Here is a 26,777-nt window from a genome sequence, read left to right on the forward strand (position 1 = left end):
CTATTCCCCCTTTATTTCACTATATGGGAGTAATACACAAAAAACAACTGTCATGTTACTCAAGAAACAGGCTGCAGGCACCAAATGTGTAGGACGAGAAAATTACAACTTTCTAAAATGGCATTTTCACAATTGTGACTTAAAATCCAGCTTCATAATGAATATGGTTATAAATTACAATCATTTAAACATGGAACTCAACATTCCCATCTGCTCTAAATTGAAAGTTATTACTTAATAAATGTAGGAAGGTAATCTGATGTTATCCTATGGGAACGACAAACCTTGCAGTAGTGAAGGACACATTTAGGAGCATTTCACTACTAGAACATGTAAAAATTAAAAGTAAATCCTTCTTCTTAAATGCGCTGTACCTTGCCCTGTGGGCTGCTTACAGCCTACCCGAGGGGGGTCAAAACTGCACACACAAGCTGCAATACCAGATCTGAGACATGTTTTACAGGGCCACTTTTGCAGGTGCCAGAATATATACCTCAGGCCCACTGGTAGCATTTCATTTACAGGCTACATGTAGTAGGTACCAGTTTAGTAGGAACTTACAGCTAAATCAAATGTGCCAATGGTGTGTAAGCCAATTTCACCATGTTTAAAGAAGAGAGCACAAGCACTGTAGCACTGGTCACCAGGGATGAGGAGTGTAGAGTTTTAAGACCAACAAAAAGTAATTCAGCATCAACAGGAGTAAGGCAAAACATCTGGGGGAAGACCACACAAAGGCTGACAGAGCTAACAAGGTACAAAAGGGCTATTAGAGCACAGTCAGGCACATTAAAGAATGAGAACACATAAAACAATGGCCTTTTAAAGTCATATTTTTTTTAATTGCCATCGGTAATAACGAAGGAGACAAAATGAGTACCTAAACAATTTCATGACATTTCTAAAGTTGACTTTATTATATACAACCCTGCAGTCACGAGAGGTACAAAGAGGGTATATTCCATTGAGGACAGAGATGATCATTTCCCTTGGTCATCAGACAGTGCAAGGCCCCTTAGAGCTGATAACTGTTTTGATTTACAAAGGCATTCTGTGTTCCAGAGGAAAATAAATTAAAAGGAGTCTGCACAAACTTCCACTCAAAATACTGACAATATGTGTATCTTACATAAAGATATTCCTAGCAAAAACACACACCTAAACCCACAAACCGGCACTTGCTCTCAAACATTCTAGGGCTATAGTTATAACAATAAATTAATTAAGACCTACAATAGATGGAAGGTATATTGGTCTGGACTTAGGAATGTAAAACAGGCTGACACTTTAGTCATAAGTTGGGCAATGTATATTTGTGAGTAGACGTTTTTGCAGTCTGTGGCCCAGATTCTGAGTAGGTTAGTTCCAAACCCTAATTTCTGAGATGTATGGCATTTACCACAATCATGTATTACTGGGTGCAATTAATACCTCCCATTTCAATACATTTCAGCAAGTCAAACCTACCAGAACTTAACACGGGAACACAATATGTGATTTACCGTTAACCTATGAAGTATCTCTTTATATGTTTAATTGAGACTCTCTGTTGGCTGTGTTGTCAGTCACACATTGCCAAAATGCAAAGGGATAGTGCTCTTCCCTTGAAGTTTCAAAAGGACCAGCATGTAAAGAGAATGCCATTCCGACACTAGCTTCTTGCAAGTTGAAGCTTCTACAACATGCTTACAGATTCTTTTTTCAAGAAGGTTTAATGGAGCTCCTAGAACTTTCAATAGATATAAAAGTGAGAGAAATAAAAAAACTAATTGAGGTATGATGGGAAGCACTGAAAGTTTAGATGTGAGATGCACTTGCATTAAAGGATATGATCATCAATCATTGATTGATTTATTTTATTCTCACTCTGTTCTCTCATGTTTCGAAGGTGCTTCTTCAGGAACATTAAGGTTTAAAAGCTGATAGTCTGTGAAACAACCACATTGCTCCCAGAACTGATGGATCAGTAATGAAGGTTAACCAATGAGTGAACAATAAAGAAGATTAACCAATGAGCTTTTTGTCAGAACACTGCCTTTTCATTTAAATATGTATAAAACACAGTTTCAGTGGAGTCCACAAACTCTTAGCATCATACATGTGGAATCCTTTTAGTTGCCATCTCTAAAGTGGTTTGGAATCTACCAAACTGCTAGTGAGCAGATCACTTCAGCACATGCTCCAGTGGCCTGTGAACAACCTGTAAGACACAGGTCAGAATCCAGGTAGCGAGGACCCAGGTGTCTCCTGAGTTCCACTGATGGAGTAGAAGTGAGGTGGGAACATATAGGGGGTCATTCTGACCCCGGCGGTCTAAGACCGCCGGGGCCAGGGTCGGCGGGAGCACCACCGACAGGCCGGCGGTGCTCCCAAGGGCATTCCGACCGCGGCGGTAAAGCCGCGGTCGGACCGGCAACACTGGCGGTCTCCCGCCAGTGTACCGCCGCCCTTTGGAATCCTCCAAGGCGGCGCAGCTAGCTGCGCCGCCGAGGGGATTCCGACCCCCCCTACCGCCATCCAGTTCCCGGCGGTCCGCCCGCCGGGAACCGGATGGCGGTAGGGGGGGTCGCGGGGCCCCTGGGGGCCCCTACAAGTATTTCACTGTCTGCTTGGCAGACAGTGAAATACGCGACGGGTGCAACAGCACCCGTCGCACCTTCCCACTCCGCCGGCTCGATTACGAGCCGGCATCCTCGTGGGAAGGGAGTTTTTCCCTGGGCTGGCGGGTGGTCTTTTGGCGACCGCCCGCCAGCCCAGGGAAAAACTTAGAATACCCTCCGCGGTCTACTGACCGCGGTGCGGTATTTCGGAGGGGGGAACTCTGGCGGGCGGCCTCCGCCGCCCGCCAGAGTTAGAATGACCCCCATAATCTTTTATGTATGCTCCCTATTTGGAAACAATTGACATAAAGTTCTAAATAACTACCATAGTATCATTATCACTAGTCCTATAGTTTAATGTCCAATGGGGGCAACCTGATTTAGCTCTTCGTTTATGTGTTTGCATTTAAGCCTTGTAATATAGGTGTTATTTTTAAAACGGCTACTGATTTAAGTATAAACTATATGTTTTTCAAAGATTACTCAGGCTCACACTACTAGTGTCCTCTTATCTTTGATGTGGCTGGTAACTGAAGTTACTGGCTCTTTCAAAATGTTTAGTTCCACTGTAACCTGTATAACTGTCTGATATTATTAACCAGGAAGTTTAGCTACTAAAAGCAGGCTGAGGCTCCTGTTGAAATGCCATGAAGAAATAAGGAATTACCAAGGTGCTGGGCATGGAATAGTTGATTCCTTAGTAATTCCTAATTTTTATGGGACCGTCAGTGTCCCACTCGTGATACCGCCCTATGAAGTTAACATTAATGTTCTAATCTACAACTCTTGGGAGTGGTGTTGCGGAGACAAACGTTGGGTCATTTGTAATAAAGCCTGCTGTGTGTGCACAGTGGGGTGACTGTATGTGTGACTGACCAGAACGTCTCTGGCCGATGCAGAGAATATTTGTAAAGATAAGTAGTGATAGTCAGACTATGACCCTCATTACAACTTCGGCGGTCTTACACAAAGACCACCAAAGCTGCAGGCGCCACTATACCGCCAGTGCTGGCGATATATGTGGCTCCCTATTATGACTTTTCAGCTGGGCCAGCGGACGGAAACATCGTTTTTCTTTGCTGGCCCAGCAGAAAAGACACATCAACATTGCAGATGGCTCATAATAGAGCCGGCGGCAATGTTGATGTGCAGCGGGTGCAGCTGCACCCGTCGCACATTTCACTGCCTGAAATTCGGCCAGTGAAATGCGTGATGGGGCTGTGCCTTGGGGCCCCTGAACTACCCATGCCAAGTGCCTGGGCAGTGCAGGGGCCCCCAGGGGCACCCCGAGTCCCCCTTACTGCCAGCCTTCGACAGGCTGGTGGTTGGGGATTATGACTGCCTGGCGGTCAGTTGCAGGGTCTGGCGGTATGGCCGTGGCTAATGCGCAACGGTCATAATACACTGGAGGTACACCGCCAGCCTGTTGGCGGTGTTACTGCCGGTGTACCGCCGGCCGCCAGGGTCGTAATGAGGGTCTATATGTCAGTGAGGTAAGAAAGAAAACAGTAGACAGGGATACTGTTTATCGATCACTAAGCAGGAGGATGTTTATATGACCTTCATGTTATTATTACTCCTAGTGTTTTAAAAGCTTCTACACTGTGGATTGAGCAATACATTCTAAAGGATTATTGGTAGGGAAATACGTTTGGAAGTAAAGCATTCTTAGCCATAATAAATAGCCAATTATACCTTTCCCATCATGAATTTTCCATAACAGTATTATTGCCAAACTTTATAGGACGATGAGGTTAAAATACAAATAGCATAGTATTCTTTTCCTAAGGCCTTTCATGTCATCAATGACATTATCATGAAGGTCTATCTACAGAGTATAATGCTAATGATTCAATGCAAGAGCTATATTGAGCTTTAAATGTGTTAAGTACCACCTCATCAACAACAATGCCAGGTGAGCAATCCTGCCCACTGTCACTTTGCAGGTCAAAAAGTGTCTCAGCCAAATCTAGTTTGATATTTTCACCATCCTCCATGTATGCTGTATAAAAGTCTTGATTTGTTACAATGTCCCACCATTCACAAATACCATATGAACGTCTCAATGCAGCAAATCAATACCTGGTCAATGCTAAAATGTTTTTTATATTTTCTTCCTGGTGTACACTGCAGTTAGTGCTGCAGCACGGGAAGTGGCATCAAAGGGACCACCAGCCGGTGCTGAGGGACCATATTGTCCACAGCTAGCACCCCTAATGCCTCCTCTTGCAATGCTGAGTCAACACTAATGTTGCTTCTATGACACCCTTAGCCAGAGCAACCTACTTTGACATTTGCGACTTCTGCCTAAGGGGCATCTTAGAGCTGCCCAACACCTATAACCACAAAACAGAAATAGGGTGTACCCTGCCTAATGTCATTACAAGGAGCTGGGGTAACCACTAAAATATTGCACCCAGCATAATGCCCCTGGGACATTAACTAAACATGTTTGTGAATTAAACTGTTAGTTTTAATTTCTATTTCAGGATTCAAACGTCCAAAAACAGCAACACAAAACTCTTACTATTTCTTCTCATTTTTTTTATATATATGAAAGAGTACAATCGAAGCAAATTATCACTCTTAACATACAAAAACCACATATATATGCCCCTTTAGGGTGGAGAATAAGAACCCTACAGGAAGAGAGCATGAGTGCCAAAGGGATCAAATATAGAGGGATAAAAACCTTACTGGTGCTGCAAAGTTAGGACCTACTATCTTCCTTAATCCAAATTCAGTACTGCCATCAGGATCTCATGAATTGTTAACGTTTTGGCCCCCCTCTAGTCATTTCTAGAGCGCATCCTCAGGGCTTGATGAGGGTTACAAAATAGCTTTAAAATAGCTGGGATTGATAGCAATAGTGGACCTGTAAAGTGTACCTGAGGTTGTCAGGGTTATCAATGAGATCCACTCTGGTCTCACTAAAAATACATGAGCCTGTTTTTAGATGAGTGCCTCATACATCTCTATTCTAAAACAGGGTATATTTCGAGGCACTTTTGTGCAGGACCACTTCCCATGAAAAACACCAAGGAACTAACAGACTTTCAATTTTGGGCATTGTAAATAGCAGGAGTATCATTAAGGGGCTAACAGAGACATTAGTTCGACATATGTAGCTGCTTTTAACTGTCTACTTTGGATTTCAAAGCAATTTCAATAGCTTTACACAAATGACACAATTTGTATGTTCACTTCCTGTGGTTTCATTATGGTCGGAGGATGTGTGCTATCACTTCTTGCAATGTCATCAGAGATTCACAAAACAAATGATGACACTTTTTTTTACACCAATGATGATGGAGAAATGATGCAAGTAAAGCAATGTACATATTTTACCTTCAGGTACAGGACCTCGTAGATCTTAAAACATGAAGGTGAGCCAATGCTCAATTCAGTGAGGAAATACAGTAGTGCAAAGCACCTCAGCTTTGAGCAAGCTTTGTATCGAGTATGAAAGGAAGCTGATTATCATGTGGTCATCGAAATGTAATGGAAATGCCAACAAAACAATAACAAACTAAGACAATGATAATAATTAAAGGTTCAGAACACGCTTGTTTTCAAGACATCAGTCTGTGCATATACCACTATAATTAATATAATAATCCAATTTCCATCAATGTCTCCTAAACATTTCTGCATTTCTCTTGTGGGCTAGCGAACCGAATCATATAAGGTGACCACTGAAAGTGTTAGTTTAAGACCAGTCTCTGCCATAGTTTCCGCCTAATTTGTATGGTATTTATCACCTTAGACACTGGCAAATTGTTGTTTGCTTATCAATGTAATCTAAATATGTGTGTTGATTTAGAAATGACGTGTAGCAGCATTTGACATGTCTAAAGTAAGCAATATAACTCAGAACAATGGCATAGCAAAAAGCAAAATAACAACAGAACAAAAAAGGCGCAATACAGCAAAATAGTCAAAAGAGAACGAAAGACAACAACTTCAGTACAACACAACACTACAAGATAATAATGCAGCACAAGAACACAACAGCACAAAAACACCAACAAACATCACTACTTCAACAAAGTCCCATGAAACAAATAACCACAAGCATGCTGTGCACATATTACCACCGCAACAAGTGTGCTTTTGTAATACTGTGGTAAAAGATGTTTCCACAAAGCACTAAATTATGTCCCAAGAATACATTAGCACCTTGCAAAAATGTATTGTAACTCTGCCCACGCTATCTTAATTCATCAAGCCCTTCCCACTATTCGATCACTTGCTGCTAAGTCACACATTTTGTTTACATAGCTTCCTTCAAATATACATTTCTTACCTTTTCTTCAATTTCTGCTGCTGTCTTTTTGGTGATTTCTAAATTCTCCACCAAGGCTGTGTCCCCTAGAAAGTTTCCAGAAGCAGAAGAGAGGCGGGAAAGCAAATTGTCCTCCAATGTTTTCAAGGTGATCTTAAATCCGTTTTGTTGTTTTGTGAGGTTTGACTGTAGAGGAAACGTAAGATGGTGAGAACACGGAACATGTTGTGCTGAAGGGTGTTGCAACATAGCAATTGTTCAAAATAGTAGACGTGTAAATGGTAAGAATTTAAGAAGTCTCCCTGCATTTCTTAAATAATTACAGTTGTTTAGAAAGGTTAACCGATGAAACTTTTAGATTTTAAATTGTTCACACAGACACATGACAAGTACTAAGTAAGGTTCTGTAGAGAACTATACAGTGTACTACTATTATTAAAATATTGTAACTGTAATATTTAACACAAGTCTTTTAGTTACAGGAAACTTTTGGCATGATCAATAAATCACTTCCAAGAAGTCCTGGCGGTTTGGTGCAAACTTGGTAACAGCATTTCTACTTTGTGTGATGGATAATTTCGTCATTTCTGGGTCAGAGATATGGAGAATCTTCAAAGGAGAAGAGGGCCTTGTGCAAAGAACCTTCTTTCAATATGTTCAGCCATTTTGAACTCTCTCAAGACACACATTGCTCCTAGAATTCAACAACTTCAAATCCTATAATGGAATGGCAAGGGAAAGATTTTGCTCAAAGTGTATGACATCATTCTTTTCATTGTCTTTTTATCACAATATCTGCTCCAATGTTTAGTATACTTACCATTCACATGTGGCATTGCAATTATAACACTGGCATCAACTTACTACATTCAAAAACAAAATGGAAATAGATGCCTTTGCTGCTCTAGATTATGTCTATTGTACACAAGACACCATCGAGTCTCATTTGCGTCCCAAATATGCATATTCATATAATCTTCATGCATTTGTTCTCTGTTTACTTATCCAACTAAGTATTTATATCAGATTTCAATGGATTCATCACTTTGTGTCAATTTTATGTACCACTTCTATGTCAGGGAAGCCTGCCTACATATTTATTTCATCAATGGCTAGGACAGTCACACTTTAGGAACTGGATGGTCCTGACTTAGCTTCCAGTCGTCCAAGTGGCCACACATATTTACAGAACCATCCTTCTGTTTGTCTGGCTTCTAAGCCATCTATCTTAACGCTACATCCGTTTAGGAATGAAAGATTCACTGCCACTTAAGTGGTCTAATCTAACCATTAAAATGACTGAATTATTTCTCTTGTGTGTTTAATATATGAGGTTTGTTGCCATTCATCACACATAAGAGAGACAACACTGTCGAACACACAATTACATCACAATAAGTCTGTCTGTAGAGCTCTCAGCAAATATATCTTCTGCATTTAAGCACTCACAAATCCTATATTAGTCCTGGAAGTTAAGATAAGAGAAAAGGACTTGGAGGCCCACTATTTCATTACTGGGGTTTAGGTGCAGTTTAAGTGCAATTTAGTCTTGTATTTTAACATCTAAAGTTTACTTAGCTGGAGGATGTCCTAGTTTTTTGAAAATGTGTTCTACACTTTCCTTTAAATTCGCTGTGTACCAGCCAAGCTATGAACTGTACTTTCATTCCAGTTATTGTCTAGAAGAACTTGATGCATCACCAGTTCTAGAACTCGAATTGGTAAAATCATGCTAGAAACTGACTATGACATATTTAAACGTCCCTTTAAACTACGCCTCTGCCAATGATTATACATCTGTATTTTATGCACAGTAAAAAACTGGGTGATTGATGGAAAGATCGTGAAAAGCGCACAACAGTAATACTGATGTAGTAAGGTTTATGGCTAATGTCCAGGGTTGCCACCTGGTTGGTAATATACCACGCTGGTCTGTCTCTATGTGTATGCCAGTACAAACGTGGAAAAAGCAGTGAAATCGGGTATTCTTCCTGTTTCAAATATAAGCCTGAAACAACAGTGACTGAAAGAAACCGCTTAAAAAGTATTTGAAAGCTGTCACACGAGAAAACGCATGACTAGTTTCCTAGTTAGAAAAGAATACTGGGAATTCTAGACAAAATCGTTTTCACCTACCAGCTCTTGGACTTTCCCAAACAGCATTTATCGAAATGGACAGAATTTGTACTTGAAAAAGATGACAACACTACCAAAGTCTGATGCAAATTTAGCACGTGGCATAACCTACTGCAGTCCCATTCCCTCATTTTATGTAAAAAATAAATTTCTGTATTCCAACTGCAATCCAAAATAATGCACTGATATGTATCGAAAATAGTTAAGATTTGGAAGACTAAAAGTAGGGGCACTACACAAACGATGGCTATCAATACTTGGTGGATACTCGTATTCCTAATCCCTTGAGGGTGAACTCATTTGTTTTTCAAGTTCACAATATAAGCATATTCCACTAAACACGGCACAGTTCAAACTTTATTTCAAACCAAATATTTGTTTTTTAATCTTCAGAAAACAAAGCCAGGCAAAATCAAAGTGAACTACCTCTAAATTTAACCTTTTTGCAAGAACCCAGAGAAGAAATTAATTAACTTTCATACTTTCGATGACTGGGGCTGGATTGCTGCAGAGATTCGCAATCGGATCTGATAATTTTAATAATGTTTAGAATACATGGGAGGTAGCAGTGAACTAATTTCCATTTTTTCAAGCATGGTACTCTGCCAGTGTCTGGAAACCCATTTCTCCTTTTTTGTCGAGTGCAAATAGTGAAAGAGAATCTCACGCTATGCAGCATGTGTGTTAGTGCTTTTCTTAACAAAACAAGTTCACAATTACTGAAGTACATTTCGCTCTATGGCGAAAGCAGTAGTGAATCATTTTGTAAATAACACAGGGAATAAAGGCACGTGGGTAGAGATGGAGAGTGTAGGCATGTGTGTTTGTGAAGGTGGGTGGGTGCCCTCGACCTAACAGAAAAGTAGATTAATTACGTGCACAAAGCATTTTAAATCTGATCCACCCTGATGGTTCGTTCTATCTCTCTTCACAGCTAAAAGAATATAGATAAAATGCGGAGTTCCCCAGGGATCTGCACCATCCACACACCTATTTAATATCTATATGAGGCCCCATATAAAACAGCTAGAGAAGAGGAGCTGTAAGTTTGGACAACTATGCAGACGGTTCCCAAATATTACTTTACCAAGAGGAAACTGCTCATTGCAGCATAATTTCCAAGACATTATGGCCCTCATTACAACCCTGGCGGATGGTGCAAAAATGGCAGTAAGACCGCAAACAGGCTGGCGGTCATTACCGCCCCAATATGACATTGGTTGTTTGGAATATGCCAAACCACCAATGTCCCGCACCGTCAGCCACGGCGGTAACGACCGCCAGGCTGGAGACCATCTCCAGCCCGGCGGCCGTCACTAGACCACTGGCAGTATCAGGACCCCGAATACTGCCATGGATTTCGTGGGGTTTTCTACCGCCACGAAATCCATGGTGGTATGCACCATCAGTGCCAGGGAACTTGTCTTCGCTCCCCCACCCCCTCCCCTGAGTCCTCCCCCAACACACACGACCCCCCGTCACCCCCCAAAGGTAGTAGGACCCCCTCCCCACCCTCCCACCCCCATTGAAACCCCCACAGATACCCCTGACACCCCCTACACGCACGCTCACACCACTCACACACGTACACGTGCACATACATGCACACATGCATACACGTTACATTTCCCTTACACACATTACACCCCGCATGCATACACGCACTCACAACCCCTCTACACACACGCACACCCCCATGCACCCACACACCTCACAACACCTCCCTACCCCCCTCCCCTAACGGACGATCACCAAACCTGTTCCGGTGATCCTCAGGGAGGGAACGGGATCCATCGGGGCTGCTCCGCCGCAAGCACTCCGTTAACAGAATACCACCACGCCGAATACAAGAGTCGTATTACGGTGGGCGGTGTTCTGATGACGTGGCGGTGACGGTGGAGCAGCCTCCACTTCACCACCGACCGCCAGTATGGCTGCTGGCAGCTCTCCATCCAAAAAAGGGCGGAGGGTTGCCAGCAATCATAATATGGTTGGCGGACGACCGCCAACACTGGCGGTCTTTGGCCCGGTGGAACCTCAGCGGTCTCTGGAGGAGACCGCCTAGGTTGAAATGAGGGCCTATGTGTTTTATCTGCGGGTTGATGAGGGTCAACAATCTGAAACTTAACACAGGTGAAGCTGAAATAGTTTGAGTGAATGCCAATCTTCTGCTCTGGACACAAGAGTATTGGCCACAAGAGATGGGAGGCCTCCCTAAACCTAAGGAAGCTGCTAAAAGCTTAGGAGTTATCCTGAACAATTGGTTATTATTGAGACCATATGTTAAAGCTGTTGTCTCAAAGTGCATTTTTATTTTCAGAACTGCTAGGAAATGGCATGCATATTTCTCTTTGGATGGAATAGACAACATCAGTGTTAGACCTGACAGCCCTAGGCTGGTCTTCCCTCAACATTTTGCCTGCTTTGCCTCAGTTTTGCTGATTTCTTTTTGTTAGCCTTAGGACTCTGGGCACCTTACCACTGCTAACCAGTGCCAAAGTGCAGGTGCTCACTCCCCTAAAATATAGTGTATCCACAACTGGCATATTTAATTTACTTATAAGCCCCTACTAAAGTGCACTATAAATAAAGTCACTCTTTGACGTCACCCCCACCTCTGAGGCACCACTGTGTATAAGAACTGGACGTCTGGCCCTACCAAATCAGAATACGTCTGGACCTGAGGCTACTCTGCTAGGACGTAGGACTGCTGTGCTGCTGAAGGGGCTGCCAGGCTCCTAGGACTCTGATGGAGTCCTGCTTTGCTGGACCTGCCCTGCTGCCTGGTGTCTCCTTCCCTGGGAGTAAGAAGGACTGGCCCGGGTTTCTACATCCCCAGACTCAAGTGACTCCAAGGGCCTGCTGGCTTGTGTCCTGTTCTACAGTCTCAGGACATCACAGACTGCCTGCATTTTCCTTACAGCACTTGGACCCGTGAGTCCTGTCCTGTCAAGTGGTGCCAATCCAGTCCTGGTTCCTTGGAAGTGGATTCTTCTGTATTCCAACTCTCATTGTCGATGCATTGCTGCCACTGCACTGATCGTAACCTCTGTATACCTCCTCGACGCTGATGCATCACCACTGCCTCTGAGAATGAGCACTTTGCAATGCTGACTGCGCAGCTCCAGATCAACGCATCCCCATGGGTCCCAGTGCATCACCTTTCACATTGCCGGTTGCTTGGCTCAACAACACCACATTGCGTGATCAAAAAGGGTTCAACACCGCACCTTAAGGGCAATGCGTCAATGACTCCGTGGTTCAACAACGAAGCATCCCCTGACTGCGTGGATCAGAACAGACGCATCGCTGTTGATTCACCTCCTCTTCTCCTTGCATTAGATCCTTGAAGTCAACGGAACCCTCCACACAAGTACTGTTTCAGCAGGACAAGGTTGGTCCCTGTAGCCGGGCCGCGCTCCAGCACCATCATCCTGAATTTAGGAATGACCCCAATATAGTGCAACAAGATAGCCCCAGTTGGTGCTTTAAGTTTCTAAGCGCTACAATTGCAGATATTCTTTAAAAAGTCATAGCTCAACTTCTACTTATTGGATTTTTTTCATTTTGGAATTTTCGTTGTTTTGGTCGTTTTGTTCATTAAATTAAGATCAATTTTTCTAACCTGGTGTGGATTAATTTTGTGTGGTGTTTTCACTGTTTTACTGTTCTAATCATTGCACAAATACTTTACACATTTCCTCCGAAGTCAAGCCTGCCTGCTCTGTGCCAAGCTACCAGAGGGTGAGCATAGGTTCATTTATGGTGTGTAACTAACTTACCCTGACTAGGACTGTGGTCCCTACTTGGACAGGGTATATATCTCTGCCAACTAGAGACCCAAATTATAACAATCAGTAATTGGCTAGAGGCTGGACTATGGAACCTCAATCTATTGCGGTCTCCCTATGGGGATTTGACTAAATTACAGCTGGAACAAAATTCAGCAGTTGAATGGTATTTAACCAACCAAGAAACACTTCTACAACTCCTCCTTTGGAAAATAAAAACTCACCAGGCTGCCAATAAAACAACTGATAGTTTTAAAATCTGCTGTCTGTTTTTTAAATCCACTCATGTCTTAGACCCTTTTTTTCCATCCATAGAATTTCTAGATATAATCCATCACAGACTCTTCACATCTACACACCTAACCTGCTTAAAATGCCGAGATTTAGAACACTGATGTGCGGAGCTCTCGGGTTCTCTAGCTTAGCCCCCTCTTGACCTGCAATGTAAACCTGACCTGGCATCTTTCAGACCAGCATGAAAAACCCAGCTCCTCACACAAGCCTTTAGCTAACGCACACAGACATGGTTATTATTCCTGATCTTTTAGGGTGGGCTGTTAAGTGAGGCCTTTACTATCTCACCACATCTCGCCACAACACTCCTACGTGATACTAGCGCCATGAAACCCTTGAGTGTGCGAGCACTCTATTAATACAACTAGCTAACAACTTAATTCAGTATTCAATGCAATTCTGCATGTGATCAATTGTCAATGTCATTGATTATCTGTCAAATGTGATTATTGATATTCATAGAAAGTGCAGGTGCTGATTTGAAGCTAAAAGTATATTCCCATTATATGGGTAGGTGAGGTTCGCCGCTGGACAAGCTATGCTTTAATGTATATTTATGGGACCTTATCTCCCATTGTAAGGCTTAGAGTGAGACATGATAAACAGAGGACTTAAGCGCAGTGCCGGGCTAATGCCTGACTCTTTATTGATTTGAAGTAGATGTTCAATTAAAGTCTTCAGTCTGAATGATTTTTCCTGATGCTTCTGGGTCTATAAGCATTACTTCCTAGAATGAACCTAAATTGTCCAATTACTCTAATAACGTCATGCGTCATCCGAACCTTTCCGACGCACAGACCGTTGTCCTTAATAAACTGGACAGTCATGCCGCTGGATGAATCCCTTCCTGACTATTACTTTAGCTGAACATTAGAGCATCAGTGCTCGTCACGATGAATATGCAGTGCATTAGAGGATAATTGCTAGGTACACTGCATACACATCGCATTACAAGATGGATGATCAACAAGCTTAATGCAACAAAGCGTTAAAGAATATTGTGTAATCAGAGTCTAACACAACGGGCTAGAGATTCAGTGAGAACCACACAAAATGCACAAGACATTAGAGAGGTTCAGTTTTATTCGCAATTACTCCAAAGCACACAGGAGGATCAGTTGTAGTCATACACAGTACACATAACTTTGGAATATAGAGGCAGGTCACATGGAACAAACAACACGTCAGAATATTAATGGCATTCAGAGAATGCACAACATATGAAAGTATAAATGTTAGTCACAGTTATAACGAAGAACAGACGGGGGTCAGTGTTAATCACATGAAATACATAACATATAAATACAAGTCACAGAGAATAGGTCACACACTATAGGAGGTCAATGCTACTCACACTGAGGGCACAACCAATTGGTAGTCAGTGCTTGTCACACTGAAAATAGACTAAAACCAGACTGCAGTAGTGGACCAATGCTCACCATACTGAATACCCAAAACATTAAAGGATTAGCACTAGTCAGAACCACTACGGTTCAAGTCTGAAGAATCACAATTATCACAAAAAAGCCACTCCGAAGCCCTGTTTGCCGGTTACAGATTATTCACTCTTGGAGGAATGGCATGGGGGCATCTATAACATCGAATTATTTCGCTATGACACTTTCTTGTGTCAATTTATCAAGAGTTGTAGTCCAGTGTTTCCTTTTCTATCTATATTAAATTTAAAATGCACAAAATAGTGTTGGAAATAAGAAATGTGCAATTCATACAGGCAATGAAATGAGCAAAGTTAAGAATCTTGATTCACAAAATTGGAGTGAACAAATGTAAAAATGTAACCTCCAGATTTTCAAGGTTTCTTTAATCCAGATGAGAAATGTCAAGCATTTCTATTTATATTAGCGATCTCTGTCCTACTCATGTCTTCAATAGTATTTCATACCAACACATTTTAACCTGAAACTGGTCCAGAGAAAGACAACTACTGGATATGAGCTCATCATTTCAGGCTATCTGCAAAACAGTGCCCTTGAACTAGTCCTTCCAAGGTGGTTCATTTAAGTGCATTGTATGCACTGTTCTAATATTTTAATTTCCAATCTGGTGTCAAAAATACAGAGGAAATGCCTGACTTTACTGAGGTCCCAATTTCCTGCTCACATCTCTAACTTCATTCTGACTTTGAGCTTTCCTGAACACACCGGCAGAGCCCCCGGGGCAGTGCACAACAGCTGAGGCATTTTTCAGCCTTGAAATATCAAATGAATCCCTTGACTAAGGCTGAGGCGGTACACGGCACAAGTCTTGTTGGTACGGTTGATTTTGCATCATTTGAACAAATGAAACAGAAAACGTAGTGTCCAGTTCTAACTTTATAGCTCTTTAATTTTTTGTGATTGTCAAATTTGGGGCGGTTTTAAAAAGCCCTCTAGAAAGGGCTCTAGCCATCCAACTGCTGAAAACGTAACGCCAAATAAGTAATGTCAAGGCGCAGTACCATGTACACCAATGTCGTCTAGCGCAACCCTTCGCTAGGATATTGATGCAATACTACAACTTACCAATGAGGACAAGAACCCTCATACCTATGAAGTCTGCCAGGGCACTGATGCAAGTTCATCCGTCATTCTAAAATGTACAGGAAAACTTGGATATGGTATCAATAGGACGGTGTGAATCCATTCTTGGGCTATGGGGGACCTGTACAGTTGAACACCTTCAATTTCACTTATTGAGTACGAGGCTTCAATAAAACACAGTGGGGCAAATAAGACTGAGTCAATCAGCAATTGCCAATGACCACAGTGCCATTGATAAAATCCAGCAACTCGAGAATATCGCTCCTTTAAAAAAATAATTTTGTCCTAAGTCTCTAAATTCTTACTTCTACAGATACTTGGGCATTGAACTCTCTAAGGTAATTCAGCAATGTGGAACAAGGTTGGATATCCAATCACTTACTAGTTGCAGGTCCTAGACAACCTCAAGTTATTAGCGAAATAAATACACTATTGCTTTTTGGATTCTTATCTTAAACGAGAGCATATCCCACTGGGCATCTAGTTGTTTGGTAAATGCACAGGTACCATTAGACACTAGTTGTTCGTGCAGCTTAAGAAAAGAGATCAAATCAGTGCTTCATTTGTAAAAAAAAAAAACGTGCACCAAGCTCTCCTCTGAAACACCCGGCTGCTGCAATTAAATATGCGAGCGCGGAATACTTAGGTAGCGTAATCCTAAAGCCACCTCGGACCTCTTTAACCCATTTACAGCCACTCCCTGCCCCTTCAGTTCACTCTTGCACTTTTCTGATTTCTCCCTTTGTGACGCTTTTTCGTTTTTCTCTTCCTAGTCTTTCCTACATGTGTCTTTTGCTCGCAGTAAATGCTTGAGGCAAATTAAGTGCCGGCCTCAAAAATACGTGCTAGTGCTCCACAGCGGAAACCACCAGATCAAATTAAGCACTGGATCAAATGGACTTGATGTATTCTGCAGAGAAGGCTGCATGTCACTATATCGAGACCCATTGCACTCTGGGTCTGTACATTAGAGGCAACACAACATTAAACACTATATCGTCTTTACCCTTTCCTTTATTTACATCAACTTTTTCAAATTATTTTGGTATATGTATTTAATTCTAATGTTATTGTAAAGTATATTTTAAAAGTAATACATGTGGGAGAAAGTATTCCTACATTATAAGGTTAGAGCAAGTTGCAGAAGAGTTCCGTGACCAAACAGACGAACAAGCTGATGCTGAGTTCTTTTATAAGGTGATGGAACTCCGAGGTGATTTACAATAACCTTTTGGTGAGGGCTTATTCTTGACACCAGCAGTCGATTCATGAAAGCTGAATAATCGAATTTTAAGCAATTGTTGTCTCTACCTTATTGGTACCATCTTAAAAAATGTGTGATTTCTGCACAGAGAATTTGCTTTTAATACAACGGAGCATGTTATCTCTAAAACCCTTTATTCCTAATTATAATTAAATAGGTTTCTCTTATTTTTCTCGCATATATTTAACAGAAAGGGGCAGTGTTTCATTTATTTTTCTCAACAAATATTTCCCTATTTGCAAAAACATACATAGCTTTCATGATAACCAAACCAAAAAGGGGATTCATGTGTAATATTTCCCTTTATTGCTATCTTGAGGCACTAGTGACACAAACCCTTTGCCTTAATCTCATTGTTTAACTCACACACAAAGCGTTTGCTACCTCATTGATAAGGAAAGGAAATTGGGTTCTAAATCAGTGGCAATTGCTAGGACAATGTCTACAACAGATATTGGGTAATGTATCATTTCACTTACAACAATATGAGAGTAACTTGGGGTGCATATTTCATTAATATCAGTGGTTGAAAGAATGATGGAATTCCATTTTATTGTGGTTGACCAACATAATTTGGTGGACCTTCTAGATAACAAATATCTTGTTTTTTGCATCTTCCTTGCTGACCAGTTCCACACTGAACAGCCTATATTCTTTGGCTTAACATTTGGTTAAACATTTCCATGATTAGAAAAGCACATGGCATCCATTGTAGCATGGGTGTGAGTGTGAGGCCACAGAGTTGCTAGGAAAGGCAAGGGAATGTGATAGGAATGAGGTGTCTTCAGCTAAACGTTTTCTAAGCCTAGAGCCAAGAGGACGATTTGTGTTTAGACCCAGTAAGTTGAAGGTAAAGACTTGGATGGCGTGATGGAGCTTGATGTTGATTGAGAAGGACAATAATGATTATTCAACCTATAAAATTGGCTTTTGCCTTTTATTGGCTAGGTGAATGGGGAGGACTAGAACTATGTTGACTGACTGTCATTTAAAGTGGTGAGCCACTGTTTTTTAGATCTGTCCTCATGGCAGCTCTACCTGTCTTGCCATCCTCATGTTTTTGAAAAAAATTGCTATATAGAAAAAATATACATATACAGGGGCTCACAATCAACACTCTTTCGCTACTGGTCTGTTCACAAGTCACTCAAATTATACTCCATCACATCTCAGCAAAAAGTATAGATCAACAGACCAGTCTACTCCAGCCACTGGATGCTTTAACTCTGAATGACTGCAGATTGCCCTTGCACATGTACACATACACCTAAAAAATATGTCTCCAAAAACAGAAATTGTTAGACACTTGCACTTCCCAATTACTAATAATCCCACTGTATAGTAGGGTTACATCAACTATTATCATAACTCTCAAGACATGTTTTGTATATTACAATGCTCATTCCACATTATAAAACAGCTTTGGTATATTTAGTTAACCTACTGAAAATTAGCACAAGTCACTAAACCATACCCCCTCAGATTTGTGAAGGACATTTTAACCAGTTGCATCCTACTCAACAGGGACATTTAGTATCAATGCGGGTTTTTGTAGCATTGTGACAAACTTGTTAAGTAGTTGTTTCTGACTTAAGAGGTACATCTGTAAAGTTCTGAAGGGCTGCAGTCCTGTTAAAGACTTCACACAGTTGTTTCTGACTTAGAAAGAACATGTCGCAATTTCTTGAGGTAACCGCGGATATGTGAACGGCCAGAACGATTGGCTTTGCCATTGCTTGTTACATTTGAAGTGGAATCTCTGTGTTAGAATCCTGCTGAGTAGTTGGGCTTTTCCAGCCCGCATCTACAAGCAGGAGAGCATACTTTTGGTTAAAGGACTCATCTTCTTTCAACAAGCCCACACATGCCATAAGAAGCACCACTGAACTGCCTTAAAGCATGTCTTTTCATTATGTAATAACCTTGTCTAACCTATTCCTTCATACAATGACTTCAGCAAATAGCTATGAATGAACCTGTGAATGCCATTTTACATGCAATATTATGGTGCAGCATGTAATGCTTAAGCTACCATTGATCCCTATGCAGAACCCAAGTATCTTAGATATTGTCAAGACAATTATGTTTGACATCTACTTACATTATATTTGGATTGGTGTCAGGCTGGCTGACTCAGCACTCAACACAGCCCTGTACAACTCCTTTACCCTTCCTTTTAAATCATTGTGCAGCTGCCTCCCCCTCTCCAATCCTTTACTAGTTAAGCTATGTCCCCTTGGCATGGCTAACAGCCCACTCCATTTCCGATATATCCATCAACACTGCCCAGATTCAACTCTGAGCCACCACCAGAGTCAGTTATTTTGTGCTCTTGAAACCAATGCACAAAACAATCTCGGCTGGACCCTTCCCCTCATCTTCAAAGCAGCCTTCATGAACCAACTCACTATACTTTAAAATCCCACATACTCACTTAGCAAATCATCTTCCACAATGTGGGCTCAGACTGTTTATTGAATTCTTCTAGGCATAATTAATGTTGACTGCTATAGTGTTCATTAGAACACTGGAGTTTTGGAAGCCCCACTGAAGGCAATGGAGTAGCTCAGGGCCAGTGATGACAAGTACAGTCCTGCTTCAACATTCTAATTTTTTCTGTTGCTCCCCTTTAATTTAGAAGATTCTACCCTTCAGTAGGGGAATGTTCTAATAGCCTTGTAGGCCTTCTACCTCAGTCTAGGCAGATTGGTAGGAGCCCTCTCTGCCTTTATATGCCCTGTCTGTGACTCAGGCCTGTATGTCAGCTTCAGTGTCTTTAACAAATGATATAGCTCCTGGCAGCAGCCTATAAGACTATATTGTAACACTTACTATCCTGGTACCCTGCTACCATTGTTTATGTGGCCACCATTCACTCAATTATGTACATATCAATCTTTCTATAACCGCGGAATAGCTTTTATACTTGAAATGTTGATGAATGCAACAGAAATAAATAACCATATACACACACACAATTCGCTATTACCTTCAACTCTTCTAGATCTGGGCGTTCCATGCTGACCACAGCTGCCAGCAGCTGGTCCTCTAGGCCGTCTCTTGTCACTGTGAAGTTAATCAGCGTGCACTGGGCCTGCATCTCGGGTTGGTAGTGAGGATTTGCCAGTTTTGTGTGAAGTATGAGGCGGAAACTTGCATTGTATTCACATTCTTTGTCTCCAATTTTAATATATCTGAAGGAAATTAAAGCACAAGTGTCCCACTTAACATAAAAAGAAAATGAGTGTACACTAACATCATTGCAATAGAACAATGCACAAGTGTATTCAAAACCAGCAGATATTGCATCCAAACTAAAAAACGGAAATATGGTTTGTTAGCTTGAAGTGAAGAACAAGTCACTTACGTTCGGTAATACATTATCTGGTAGAGACTATATCTAGCTGCAGATTCCTTACCTTTGAATTTCCCAGGCATCAGACTGGATCTGGGAGATTTTTGTGTGAGCATCTCCCCTGCATGCCGTCGGGTTGCTTTGTTCAGTTCCGTGCAGCACCATTGACATCGATGGTGCCAGAAGGTACGTCACAGTCACCTACATAAGTGTCACCCAGACGCACGGACATTAGTTACTTTTCACAACTTGCTTCACAAGGAGTGCAGAGCCATGAAGTGCACTGACACTGGTGTGTCTAAACATCCCTAATCCTAGACATCTGTCCGCAGAGCGGGGGCATAGATGGATGTAAGGAATCTGAAGCTAGTTAATGCGTTACTGAAGGTACGTGGCTTGTTGATCAGATAGAACCTTCAATCTGCAGATTCCTTACTTATGAGCAAAACCATCCCGGCGGTGGACTGCGGACCAATTTTCTACACTAAGAAGTCCTGTATGACCGAACGGGTTAAATACCCATCCCTGCCGACCTGACTTTCCAGGCAGTAGTGTTTGGCAAACGTGTGCAGGGATTCCGACGTTGCTGCCTGGCAGATGTCCTGACTGGGTCTCCATGTGTTAACGCTGTGGTCACAGTTTTTCCTTTGGTGGAATGGGTCCTTAAACCCTCACAATGCATAGCATATATTAATACAGAGAACGACCAGGTGTGAAATGGATCGCTTCTGCACTGCCTAACCTTTCTTTGCTCCAACATACCCCACAAAGAGTTGGTCTTCCACCCAGAACTATTTTGTGTGGTCAGGGTAGAACAACAACGCTCTTTGTGTCAGACGGTAGAGTTGCTCCTCTTCTTTAAGGGGATGTGGAGTAGCACAAAAGGTAGGAAGGGTGACAGATTGTCCCGGACGGAACAGAATTACCACTTTGGAAAGGAAAGAGGCCGTAGTGTGAAGCACCACTTTGTCTGGACACACAGTAAAATAGGCAGGCTTGTATGGCAAAGCCTGTAGCTCACTCACCCTCCTGGCAGATGTTTTCGCTACTAAAAAGGATGTCTGCATGATAAGTAACCAGAGGGGACAGTTGTGCAGAGGCTCGAGGGAGCATACATTAGGGAAGTGAGGTCCATTTGAGGTCCCACTGAGGCATGATAAAGGGCAAAAGGGGGACACATATGTACAAGCCCTTTGATAAACCTATTACAATAAGGGGTTTAAAGAGGGAAGTTCATCAGAAGGCAGACAGAGCAGGGAGATAACCCTTAAGAGTACCCAGAGCAGAGTCCTGCTGGGCAAGTGTAAGAACAAAGAGAAGAACATCAGAAAGAGAGGCAGAATAAGGGTCAATACACTTTCCTGCACAATGTATTACAATTGTTTGCCATTGGCAGGAATACACCATCTTGGTGGAGGGATCTTTGGGTGCCAGAATAACATTACAGACTTCGGGAGGAAGGTTGAAGGCTGTCAACTGCCACAGCTCAATCTTCACGCAGGAATGCAGAGAGTTGACAGGTTTGGGTGGAGAACCCTCCCCTACTGCTGCGACAGCAGATCCTCCTAAAGGGGTAGGTTGATTGGAGGATTGATGCTCATTCTCAGCAGCTCAGGATACTAGACTCTCCGTGGCCAGTCCGGAGTCACAAGGATGACTTGGGCCCGGTCAAACTTCATCATCTTGAGAACTCTGGGCAGGAGTGGTATGGGTGGAAAGGCATACAGGAACCTGAGCTCCACTCGAGATGAAAAGCATCGCCAAGCAACAGCCACCTTGGAAACTCCAACGTGCAAAACTGCTAACGTTGCGCATTCTCTTCGGAGGCAAATGGATCTAACCAAGGCCCTCCCCACTGCTGAAAGAGTCTTTGAGCCATTTCCTAATGGAGACACTATTCATGATCCGCTAGATATCGACGGCTGAGTCTTTCTGCCCTGGCATTCAGAGTTCCCACCAGGAGATGAACCACCAGAATTATGACCCTGCTGTTCCAGCCATGTCCAGAGACATAGGGCCTTTTGACAAAGGGCCCATGACCCCACCCACCCTGCTTGTTGCTGTACCACATGCCAGTGGTGTTGTCTGTGAACACCTCCACTATCTTTCCCTTGACAGAGGGAAGAAATGCTTTCAATGCTAGCCCGATCACCCAGAGCTCCAGCAAGTTGATGTGGAGTCCGGATTCTGCAGGAACCAAAGTCCTTTGATCTCCATTTCTCCCAGATGGCCACCTCATCCCAGGAGTCCAATGCTACCAGCCACTCTTCTTGGTCTAAGGCAGACAAGACCTGAGTCAAAGTAAGCATCTTGAATTTCTCCTTTTTGAGGAAGAGATCGACAGTTTGGAAGTCTAGAATAGGCTGAAGGCCCTTGTTCTTCTTGGGTATCAGAAAGTAGCGGGCATAATAACCACTGCCTACTTATGATATTGGAACCCTCTCTATGGCTCCCTTGCCCAAAAGAGCTGTGACTTCCTCGCTGAGCAACTTTAGATGAACCTCTGTTAGCCAATCTAGTGTTGGAGTTATAGGGGGAGGGAAAGATTCAAATGATCTGCAAGAGCCACCTGACTTGATGTAATGATCTGCTATTGGGGCTGATGATGTCGGATTCTCCCATCAACTGGACAGACATGATCCCTTATAAGGAGACTAGGAGAGCATAAATGCTGCAGCTGCTGGGGGGGGTTAGTGGTGGACCACCTCTGGCTACCTGACCCAAGAGGTCGGAATACACAGCAGCATCATCCACACAAAGCTTTGGGAGCTTGTGCAGGGCAGTGGCTGGCATAGGGTTGGCACAGTGACACGCCCCTTCAGTAGCCATGAAAGGGGCAAAAGGTAGACCAGGGACATGGGGTCACTGAGAGGGCCCAAGGACTTGGCTGTAGCCTGTAAGTCCTTAAAGCACTCCAGTGCCAAGACTGCCTTCTCTCCAACGAGACCAGTCCCATCGAAGGGCACATCCATGAGGTTGGCCTCGGCATCCCCTGAAAATCCTGATATTCTCAACCAGGTATGGAATCTAAGAGCCACTGTCGATAAAACCGCTCTGCCCATTGAGTTGGTTGTGTCCAATCCACAGCTGATGATGAACTTTGCTGCTTCTCTCCCGCTTTTTACTCCTCCGGGACCTGTGGCAGAACCTGCGCAACCATGTCCCACAACATGCGTGAGTTGCGGCCAAAAAGGCATGCTGTGTTCACCATCCGCAATGCCAAGTTGGTAGAAGAAAACATTCTTTTTTAATGAAAGTGCGCAGCCTCTTGGATTCCCTGCCCGGGGGAGCAGCAGGGAATGTACCATGGAAAATTGAGGCTTTGACTACCAAGCTCTCAGGAGTAGGGTGTAGGCTGAGGAAACTAGGGTTACCTGGGGCGGAGCAATGGCAGCGGGCAATTGCTCTTTTCACAGGAGCCTCTGTGCTGAGTTTGGACCACGTTTCCAATAGGACATCAGGCAGAGTCTTTTTGAAGGGGAGCAGGGGTTCTGAGGAGGAAGACCTAGGCTGAAGCACTTCTATCAAGAGGTTAGTCTTCACCGCCACTGAAGGCATTTCGAGGTCGAAGACCACCACTGCCCTCTTCACCACCAATGCACATGATGCTCTCTCCTCCATAGCCACGGTAGGGGGAGAAAGCAAACCAGCATTTGGAAATGTGTCCAGTCCACTGACATCTACTAGTTCCTCATACCAGTCCAAGTTAGTAGGAGTGGCAAACTGGCATTCTGAAGGGTCCAGTGACCCCTCACATTCTTCTCCCATGCCTGACTGTTCAAATAAATGCTCAGGTAACAACCTAGAACCAATTAACCCTATTGGTGCTGGAGTCGGTGTCAATCAATCTGGTGTTGCTCCATCGGCCAGAAAACACAGGGAGGCTCGGAGTCCGACCTGGCAACGGCTCAGCAGAACTCTGCCTGGAACACTGATGTTCCAAAGTCATCGCGTCGGCCAAAGGATGAGAAGCAGTTGAAGACCACATCGACTTCTTAAGTTTCTTGTGCCTCCTCCCCACGTGTCTTAAAGATTTAGAATGGGGCAAAGAGGACTTGGGACTCCTGAAGCAGTCCTGCAACCTTCTCCTGGACCGTGACCTAGGTTCCCTAGGAGTCGCACTGAGCGCCATTGACTGCCGGGCCGCAAGCAGCTTCAGGGACCACTCCCTCAAAGCCTTTGGCACCATGGCCCAGCAGTTTGAGCACAACTTCGAGTCATGGCCTCGCTCAAGACATCATAAACAGACCAACTGTGGGTCTGTAACCGACATGGAGCAGGGACAGGTGCCACACGGTTTATATGCTACCTTTCTGGAGGACATCTCGACACACTTTGAAAACTAATCAACAAAATATTGAAAACCTGTCATAAAATGACAGAGGGGTAGTTCTTCTCCGGATCAGTGCTAACTGGGCCAGAAAGAAAAGAACTGACATCCGCCTGGGTGGCCCCTGTATAGGAGACCGCAACATCACTTCAGGCACCAACAATGTTGATGCCCAGACCTGACGAAGCAACCTGTCAGCGTGGGAAGTGCTCAAGCAAAAATCTTCCAGATCCAGTCTGATGCCTGGGAAATTCAAAGATAAAGAATAGGCAGCTAGAAGTTTCTATCAGATTTATATAGCATTCCAAAAGAGGATTTTCCTTTGAAGCTTCCATCAAGTATTCAATATGGTCACTCAAGGGGTTCTTGACAAATATGGTACTTTTGTGATTTAAAACAGTACCTAAGCTTATAGCGGGAAAATGTATTTGGGGCCTGGTGTATATACTGTATAAGCAGCAGTCAAAATTACTTTCATTCTTGCATGACAATTTATTGCATTTTCTTTTGATATTGGCACTTGAAGGGATAAATGTGTTTTGATGCAATTTATATGGCCACATGTAAACGATCATGTTCGCTCATTCATGTCTATATTTTGGTCCACAGGCTGATAATGCCATCAGTCCTTCAGCATTGGAGAGAGCTGCATGGAGTAGGCAGATTATGTGCCAGGGGAACATTTGCAGTCTTAAGCACCGAAGGGACTGATTCAAGCAAAATCAATTAAGTCTACAGGCCATGGGCTTATACCAATGTTTTTCATAAAATAAAAAAAAATTAAGGATCTAGAAAAATCTAATTTCTTTCACAGAGAAATCTACAAATAAGGTTGATTTGATATATACATGTCTAATCGTAAACCAGCAGACAATCCATAAACAGAAATTCTGCAAACTTGGTACACTATTTTTTTAACTTCCTTAAGGCAGGTAATTATTTATGATATCTTGGTAGAATTTACAGAAGGTTTTTATAAGGAACGAACGTCCTTTCTTGCATAACTCACTTTCAGTTTGCAATTGTTTAGTAAGTGGATTGACCTCAAAGAATCAAGTGCTCCCAGATTTTTAATTTTAAGATCATGGAAAATAGGAGAACCAATCAGCAGCCTCTTCAGTGAGTTGGATGGTACACTGGAGTGGTGAAGCCCAAGTCACAGATGTCACCAATGATTTGTTGGGCTTTCATAATGCACAATTCTTCATAACTACAAAACTGTAAATTAAGGTTACATTCTGTCTTCAAACAGCATATAGCATCAATTTACGGAATACACACATCTGCAAATTATTAAATAAATCGACTTTCCAAGTTATTAAGCGTAAAAGGAATACCTTGGTAAAAGTATTGTAAAGTACTTGGTGAGTTTGCTCATATATTCACTAGTGACCTGATACATTGGAAAAAACACTTTGTTAATTTGTAGATGGTCCTTGTAACGGTGTATTTTGGCTGCATCTCGGGTGCACAATGACTGTGGAACGAGTGGTGTATAAAAACACGTTTAATCGATATTTAATAATCTAAACTAGAAACCTGTTTGTTGTAGTTTCTTTTGCCAACTATCAATTGACACATTCAGCCTGCAAGAAAGATGGCAAGCCATTAAATCCTTTCTGTATGATAGGCTTTGATCTGTAATGCTTTATAACGGTGCACATCGTGTAATGAATCTGCTTGCGTGGAAATGTTGTGTTATGTGTATTTGTAGGGCACATATGTCCACTGGGAGAGTATTCTGGAACAAGAACAATGGAGGAACTGCCCTGACTGGGACCTATTGGAATAGGCAGGTATTCAGGTTCTTGCAAAATTCTAAGATAAAGCTGTCAGCTATGATGAGTAGAGGGAAGTTGTTCCAGGCTTTAGGACCCAGGTAAGAAAAGGTGAGACCACCAGTTCTATCTCTTGGAGGAATTTGATATGCGAGTGTGGAGTGGAAGCTTCAGAGTGAGTATGGCTGCTGCATTATATATTATCTGGAGTCTCCTGGTGAGTTGCAAGGTGATACCGACATAGACCGCATTTCCTTAGTCCAGCCAGCTAGTGACCAGGGGTGAGAGCCAAATGAGGTGACTTGGTGACCTGGTGGAACATCAATAGTTTATTGTCAAGCACAAACCTTAGGTTCCAAAAGGGGATCAATGGGCTGGGTGCCAGTCTTAGTTCAGAAGGCCAC

The 26,777-nt window shown here is 42.7% G+C and overlaps 1 protein-coding gene across 1 annotated transcript in view; it reads right to left on the reverse strand.

Annotated features, from left to right (window-relative positions):
• The window catches only part of DNAH9 (dynein axonemal heavy chain 9), a 975,671-nt gene that overhangs the window by 359,122 nt on the left and 589,772 nt on the right, over positions 1-26,777 (reverse strand). Inside the window, exons 55-56 of the mRNA XM_069200368.1 lie at positions 19,900-20,104; positions 6,907-7,071 (exon numbers count right to left, since the gene is read on the reverse strand). Coding sequence (XP_069056469.1) covers positions 6,907-7,071; positions 19,900-20,104 — 370 coding nt within the window. The remainder of the gene's footprint in view (positions 1-6,906; positions 7,072-19,899; positions 20,105-26,777) is intronic.

Source organism: Pleurodeles waltl, chromosome 7, assembly GCF_031143425.1.
Source record: "Pleurodeles waltl isolate 20211129_DDA chromosome 7, aPleWal1.hap1.20221129, whole genome shotgun sequence".
In the NCBI taxonomy this organism is placed as follows: Eukaryota; Metazoa; Chordata; class Amphibia; order Caudata; family Salamandridae; genus Pleurodeles; species Pleurodeles waltl.